Source organism: Odontomachus brunneus, unplaced genomic scaffold, assembly GCF_010583005.1.
Source record: "Odontomachus brunneus isolate Ranch 3 - 2012 unplaced genomic scaffold, Obru_v1 Obru_scaffold_013, whole genome shotgun sequence".
Lineage (NCBI taxonomy): Eukaryota > Metazoa > Arthropoda > Insecta > Hymenoptera > Formicidae > Odontomachus > Odontomachus brunneus.
This window is the reverse complement of record NW_022639463.1, coordinates 551042-557838: the sequence shown is the minus strand read 5'-3', so window position 1 is coordinate 557838 and position 6797 is coordinate 551042. Positions and strand designations below refer to the sequence as shown.

Here is a 6797-nt window from a genome sequence, read left to right as displayed (position 1 = left end):
GCGCCGTCCAATTATTACTTGTTCCGTTCGATGGCACATGTTCTGGCTGATCAGCAGTTTCGCTCATATGAAGACATAAAAAAATGGCTTGATTCGTGGATAGCCTCACAAGACGAACGCTCTTACCGTAACGGTATTCGAGCTCTGCCAGAAAGATGGGAAAAAGTTGTAGCTAGCGATGGGCAATACTTTGAATGATTCATTTGTAATCATTTTTTCACAATAAAGTTGCATTTTCATAAAAAAAAACAGCGAGAGCTTAGTTGCGCACTTAATATTTGCCATCAAAAGTTGATAGCAAGCTCTGCTCGAAATCTGCTCGCGCAGGTTTAGCTATCTGGGTATTCTTTAAATAGTTGCATATACGTAAGTTTTACTGCGCAGCTATTTTATGGTATGATTAAACCTGCGCAGTAAAACTTACGTATACGCAACTATTTCAAGAATAAGGGCCCAGTTCACTTCTTTAAGAGACTTCTTCTACTGAAGAACTTTACTAAAAAATTATGGATTAATAAAAACGTATACAAATTTCATACACACACACTGTATAAATACTTAATTGAAATACTATATTCTTTATCAAAACACGATTTTATATAGATTTATCTTGTGTAATTCTATCAGATCCTCTAAGCAGGGAAGTAAACTGGAATGTTTGCGAAACATAGAAAACAAATCCATCCGCACACTCTTATCCGTATATCCTGATCATTCGTTCGTTTAAAATGAAAAGTAAAATTTGCCTACTTGACGATCTCGGTATCTTGACTCCAGGATTTGGACAAGTACGTGGTCGGCGACGACTATCTGCCGATCTGGAAGGTGCCATCTTTAAAGAAGTACTACGCGGAGCTCGGCTACTCGATGAAGGACTCCTTCGACGCTTATGTTCGGGAGCAGGGCAAAGATCCCGCGGAAATGTGGGAACGCGCTTACGACGCTATCCGCGAGGTCTTCCTGATGAAGGAGTCTCAGATCAGAGAGATCTCTAAGCGCGTCGGCAACGGCAGGAACTTCTTCGAGCTCATGCGATTCGACCTGGTGCTCGACGAGGACTTGAATGTCTACACGATGGAGGCGAACATGTCGCCGAATCTCTCATCAGCGCATTACCCACCGAATCAGCTGCTTTACGAGCAGGTCATATTCAACACACTCGCGCTGGTCGGTGTCGGCAAGAGAATCAGAAGGAGATCTCTGAAGACGAGGTGAGCGCGAGGCCTGACGAGAGAAGTGGCGGGAATTGATCCGACAAAAGAAAGAGACAATTAATATATTATTGACACGTTGACACCGCAGTAGCAAAGCGGAAGAAGATATGGAGGTGGCGGATAAAAACATCGTGGTATTGCCGGAGCTCTGCAGAGAATGCGACGATTGCTTCCGCGTGGAATGTCAATTGTGCAGGCCGTGCTTCACGCCGGAAACGCGGCTCATTTTGTCGCAGAGTTATTTGGAGCATCAGAATCGAATGGACTTTCAGCGAATCTTCCCACCTTCTATAGTAAGTTGTACCCGCGTGTGTCTTCACGCGTTGTTCTTAAGTCCGAATCTATGAGGTGTACGTGTAGTGAGTCTTTAATCTTATGCTTTAAGGTTTATAATTTCTGATAAAAAACATTTCTCGTGCTGCTCTTATAGTTGGAATCTGACCAACTCGCTTGAAGCGAGTGATTGTGACTTAAGGATTGTGACTTCAAGTAGCAGCGTGAAATATTTTTAATCGAAAATTACGCTACAGTTTCGAGTTTAGAGCATAAAATTAAAGGACCAGTACACCTATTGCAGAGCGGAGCTAACCGAATATACTTTTTACAGAGGAAGGACATGGTTTCAAAGGATTATACCTTGAGGAATCAGTTGCTTATTAGATGGTATCAAGGTAAATGCGAAATGGACAAGACGTGGTGTATTTGATGCTCAGAACACACATGAAGATATTGAGCAAATCAAAAGTACATTGTAGAGGATTCTGACATATTGCTTAATATTTATTTCTGATTCTTTTTAGTCTTAATATCGAGTATGAAGTACCCATAAAAGTGTACATATAGTTCTAAAATTCAGCGGGACCAAAACGAAAGGAATTTATGACAATATGTAAAACGCACGCAAGATAGAAACACAGCTAATAATATTAATGTTAGGCTTAATATTATTGTTATTTGTTGCGCTATTTGTACATTGTACATAAAGAGTACGAAAAAGCTGTACATCACAGTTAAATATCTTGGCGCGAATGTATAGCCACTGAGAATAAAATCAAACATATCTTACATTTACTGGAACGACACACGTCGAATTAAATATAAACGACAGTTTCATATAAACGTAAACGTAAAAAAATATGTGTAACAGGAGGAGAATTATTTGTTATCTGTTAAGAGAGCTTCCTTCACTTTACGTGCCTTTTTGATCTTCGATTCAGGTGCGTTCGGGTTCGAGCCTTTGTAGAAGTCTTTGAGCAATCTCATGGCCTCGTCTGCCTTCACGTTTCCCTGTATCGTTATCTTTTGTTGGTAGAAGTTCGGCACCTCAAGGACGCTGACGCAACCGCCAAATCGATCGTTCGCACAGCCATACACGATACTGCGTACACGCAGCTGAAGTAACGCCGAAACACACATAATGCATGGCTCCACGGTGACGATCACGTCGAGATCACGAAACACCGTCTCGTGGTCCAGCTGCCTTTCTTTGCAAAACCTCAAGACTTGGTCAATGCAATTAATCTCCGCGTGACGAGTCGCATTGCAGGTCTCGTTCACCGTATTGTTGCCCGTTGCGATCACCTCGTTGTTGTACACGAATAGACAGCCCACGGGAACCTCACCCTCTCGCAGAGATTTCTCAGCTTTTTGCAACGCGACGTCCATCCATGCCGAAGTATCCATATTGACAGACATTGTTATACCAGCTATACAGTGTGGCATAACTTGACGATCTTTCCGAGTTGCAGATGCGAATTTTTTAAGGGACAAACTAACAGTTTGTGAGAGCGATCATACAAAACTTTTGATTTCGTTGTGAAAATAAACACTAGAAAAAAAGAAAAATATAGATATCGTCTCGTGATTCAGACATTGTCTTGTGGAAGATATTGTCGTAAAAAGAAATAAGTCCCAACTACTGAAATTTATATATCTTTAAGACAATGGTCGTATGATATGCGAGACTAAAGCGCATTTTATAATTGTGTATTGCGCAAGTTTTAGGCATCTGCAGTTTTGAAAAACTTCATCAACTTCAATTCATTTAATTGCTGCAAAGCTTTCTCATTCCAGTTTCCATTGCCTACAGCTCTTGGACTAGGATGTGGTAAGAACATCACCTGAAAGTGTCACAATAAGGGTCAGAAAATCTCACTGTATCAAGATTAAAGCTTAATAAATACCAACTAACAGCAACGTTAATATTACGATGTCTCATTCAACAATGTGACTACTATGTGCAACATTTGGTATATTTATAACATTGACGCAATGTCACTGTATTAGTTGATGTTTATTGGATAAGATAAATTGCAATAAGTGAGATATAAAAAAATATTACTTGTGCCTTAAGACCTGCCGTTTGGACTGCAATCTGTGCCCTTTTTTCAGCATACCTACCAATGCCAACAATAATCTCCACTTTCAGGAGCTGTACAGCATCCGCTAAGGACTTGTCGCATGCCTTGTGCAAAAGCTCTGATCCCTCACCCTGAAAAAGATATCAGATGGTTCAGCATCGTAGAAGAGCATGCAGCGAAAGAAATATTGCCTTTAATTCTGCCGGAGTGATGTTGCGAGCACTGGCATCCATGAGTGCAAGGGGACAATAATTGTGCATGTATGCATTTTGAAAGAAGTTCTCTGGACTACCACACAGCTCTTGGAAGAGACCCCACAGTCTCTTGCCACTGATCTCACTGCGTGTACATTGAAATCCTGTGACCTTTCGTTGGGGATGCTCCTTCGGCGGAGTATCAACAGAACCCGAGATCTTAAGCCAATTGCGCACCATGTTAATTTCTCCGAATGGCACGCCAGTTTGCGACATGCCCCAAGGGCCGGGATTCATCCCGAGGAACAAGACCTTCTTCGGGCCGTTGCAGTACTTGCGCACGTACATGGCATGCGTGTCGTATGCGTATTCCAGTGGATTGTAAACATACTGCACCGACTTTTGAAAGGTGATACGTTGTACTTTGGCACTGAGCTCTTTCTCGATCGATAAAAGTTTGTCGGCGGTAGACTCCGGCGTTGTTTTCACAACCGGATCTCCATTCTTTTCTGTGCTATTCTGTTCAATATCCAGATCTACCGGTGTCTCATTGTTGCTCAGCTCCGACGTATCTGTGTCCATCCGTTTCAATCTTTTCGTTCGCGAGTTCTCGCCCTCCGCTCTGGTTCTTTTTTTAGGCGGCATGGCCGTCTTTGATCTGATATCAACTTAAAACTACCAACAGGTGTTTTCGCAAATTTTACCCGCGTGGACGCGAGCGAGGGAGTGATGCGGGTTATCTTTCCCGAAAACTTTATCACATCTACTACTGGATGTGTATCTGAAGTGATTCAATCAGTATAAATTAACTTGAAAAACAACTATTTCTTACGCTCGAAAGTTGGTTCTTTATGTATTGTTTACGAAAAATTTGAATCAGGCCTCAAGATAAAATGGTAATTATATATTTTTAGGTTGCAATGTTACGGGTTACATGAATTATTGTGAATTCAAAGCCGAGTTTCGACGATGTGTAGCTGCAGTTTGAAAGCCGGATTTCACACTACTTGTCGTTTTCCGTTACACGCCTAGCAAAGAAAAGGATAGCCTACCTGTTTCGTGTTCCCTCGCAGAATTGTATAATATGCGGTAGAGCTACTCGTTTGATGCACTTGTTACACTTTGTCCTACTTCTCTTCCTCTTCTTCTAAAGGATAAATGTATATCTGTCCGAGTTTGAATGCATAAAGTGCTAGAAACATGTAGAAAGTGTATGTCTGCAAGCACGTGCACTTGTTGCAACAGCTGTTTTTCTTTAGACCGATGGCGCGCGCACTAACAGATTGCTTGGCGCCATCTAACGATGTCGCGAGAAACCCGTATAACGCGTGGTTTGAATCTCGGCTAAAGGACCGTTGCGATTAGACCCGATATTTTTAGTTCAAAAATCTCCGCTACGAGCCGCCACTTCTCTCCGTGAAGATTTGAGCGCGCAGTACGACTTACCGACAAGTCAGACGTACGAAGAACGTTTCTCGTTTTTGCACGTTTTTGCTAAGTATACTAATTGTTAATTGTTCGAGTAAGCATATTTAATGTTTAATCTGTGATAGCTTTGTGTGTGGCATATGTTAAAAGTGATCTAACAAGAAACTCGAAAATTTTTGATTGTACAATATTGTGTAATACTTCCACACGGCTAGTGACCGAAGTTAGGTTAAGTTAACCGAAAGTGTTTGAATATAATTGTACAGATACACGATGGAGAATCAAAATCCACAGGCTGTCAAGAGTAATAATCCCGCACCGACGGTGGAACAGATCAACGCTGACAGGATTACTCAGGTATATAATCATTTTACTGAATTTATGTGCAAGGATAATATTTTATATTCCGAGAGAGATTTTGTCAACGAGACAACTTTATTTTGTTTAACTTTTCTATCAGATTGTTCTCTATCATATTGCAGCTTGCGAATAAATATTGGGCGCCACACACTACAGATACGCATTTACCGTTCAAGTCTCAGGTAGTGGAAGATATTTACGTACAGGAAATATGCACATCCAAGTTCTCCATTCGAAGGATCATGATGTTGGAGTTCAGTCAGTACCTGGAGAATTTTTTGTGGCTCAACTATGACGCGAAGAATGCCAAACGAGCACACACCATGTCCATCGTTGTTATGGTGAACGAAAAGTTCAGAGAAAGAGTGCAAGTTTGGGAAGCGTTTGAAAAGAATCCAACTCATTTTGCTGGATTCTTTCAAAACGTTCTAGAAGCATGCCTAGAAGAAAGCATAGCAGACTTTGAATTGAAGGAGCAAACAGCATTGATAGTGTTTCTGAACCACTGTTTTAATTCGATGGAAGTATCGTTGGTTAGAGAGGAAGTGAAGAGATTGGTGTCGCTGTCTATGTGGATCTCCTTGCAACAAGGCAGAAGGGAATTGGAATTTAGGAAGTATCCAAAGTGGAGGAAGTATTGGAAAATTATTAGAAAGAAGGATAACCCAGAACATAAGGAGAGACTTGAATGGGAACGTAGATTCTTGCACAAATTGATGATCAAATTTATGACAATACTGGAGACAATTCCTGCTGAAGGTACAAATCTCTTAGTTACATTATTTAATCAAATTTTATTTTATAAAGAAATACAATTTTTTTATATGATTATTGAGTTTTAAATAAAACTGCGAATTTTAAAGGAATTTTCTCTGCACCAGATTCTCTGGTTCTTGTTTATATAAATTGTGACACTGAATTGTTATTTTTAACTATATGTATCTTTTGCAGGAATTGTATTAGCAGACAAAGTGCGTTACTGTGAAAGGTTCCTGGAACTGATTATCGACCTGGAAGCCTTACTACCTACTAGACGTTTCTTCAACACCGTCATGGATGACAATCATCTGGTAGTGCGTTGTCAGCTGTCCAATCTGCTACATCGTCCAGAGGGCAGTTTGTTTGGTCAGGTAAGTGTTTACTAAATGTCACTAAACGCATGTAAAGCATGTGAAACAATTTAATCCGAGATATTGAATTCACTTATCCAAGCTTTATATTTTTTTCATGTACAAAAATTG

At 40.6% G+C, this 6797-nt stretch overlaps 4 protein-coding genes across 6 annotated transcripts in view; 2 read left to right on the top strand and 2 right to left on the bottom strand.

The window, feature by feature from the left end:
* The window catches only part of LOC116841170 (probable tubulin polyglutamylase ttll-15), a 6511-nt gene extending 4230 nt beyond the window's left edge, over positions 1-2281 (top strand). Inside the window, exons 3-5 of the mRNA XM_032808788.1 lie at positions 778-1211; positions 1303-1507; positions 1822-2281. Of these exons, the coding sequence (XP_032664679.1) occupies positions 778-1211; positions 1303-1507; positions 1822-1920 (738 nt within the window). The 3' untranslated portion in view covers positions 1921-2281. The remainder of the gene's footprint in view (positions 1-777; positions 1212-1302; positions 1508-1821) is intronic.
* LOC116841173 (tRNA-specific adenosine deaminase 2) lies at positions 1982-2974 on the bottom strand. The gene has a single exon (XM_032808791.1). It carries the CDS (start codon positions 2934-2936, stop codon positions 2370-2372), a length of 567 nt encoding a protein of 188 aa, XP_032664682.1. The 5' UTR covers positions 2937-2974; the 3' UTR covers positions 1982-2369.
* Positions 2975-3182: 208 nt separating this feature from the next.
* Positions 3183-5028, bottom strand: LOC116841171 (single-strand selective monofunctional uracil DNA glycosylase). Of its 2 annotated transcripts, XM_032808789.1 has the most exons (4): positions 4821-5028; positions 3766-4549; positions 3556-3705; positions 3183-3334 (listed from the first exon to the last, which is right to left on the bottom strand). In XM_032808789.1, the coding sequence occupies exons 2-4, from the start codon at positions 4411-4413 to the stop codon at positions 3215-3217; spliced, it is 918 nt and encodes a 305-aa protein (XP_032664680.1). In that variant the 5' UTR covers positions 4414-4549; positions 4821-5028; the 3' UTR covers positions 3183-3214. The 2 variants fall into 2 exon arrangements, with proteins under 2 accessions (XP_032664680.1, XP_032664681.1); XM_032808790.1 differs by having other exon boundaries at positions 3185-3334; positions 3615-3705; positions 3766-5028.
* A 180-nt stretch (positions 5029-5208) lies between these two features.
* The window catches only part of LOC116841045 (RNA helicase aquarius), a 33420-nt gene continuing 31831 nt past the window's right edge, over positions 5209-6797 (top strand). Inside the window, exons 1-4 of one of the 2 annotated variants that reach the window (XM_032808549.1) lie at positions 5209-5227; positions 5463-5553; positions 5679-6315; positions 6508-6686. In XM_032808549.1, the coding sequence (XP_032664440.1) occupies positions 5470-5553; positions 5679-6315; positions 6508-6686 (900 nt within the window). In that variant the 5' untranslated portion in view covers positions 5209-5227; positions 5463-5469. Of the gene's footprint in view, positions 5291-5462; positions 5554-5678; positions 6316-6507; positions 6687-6797 lie in introns of both variants that reach the window. The other variant, XM_032808548.1, reaches the window with a different exon arrangement.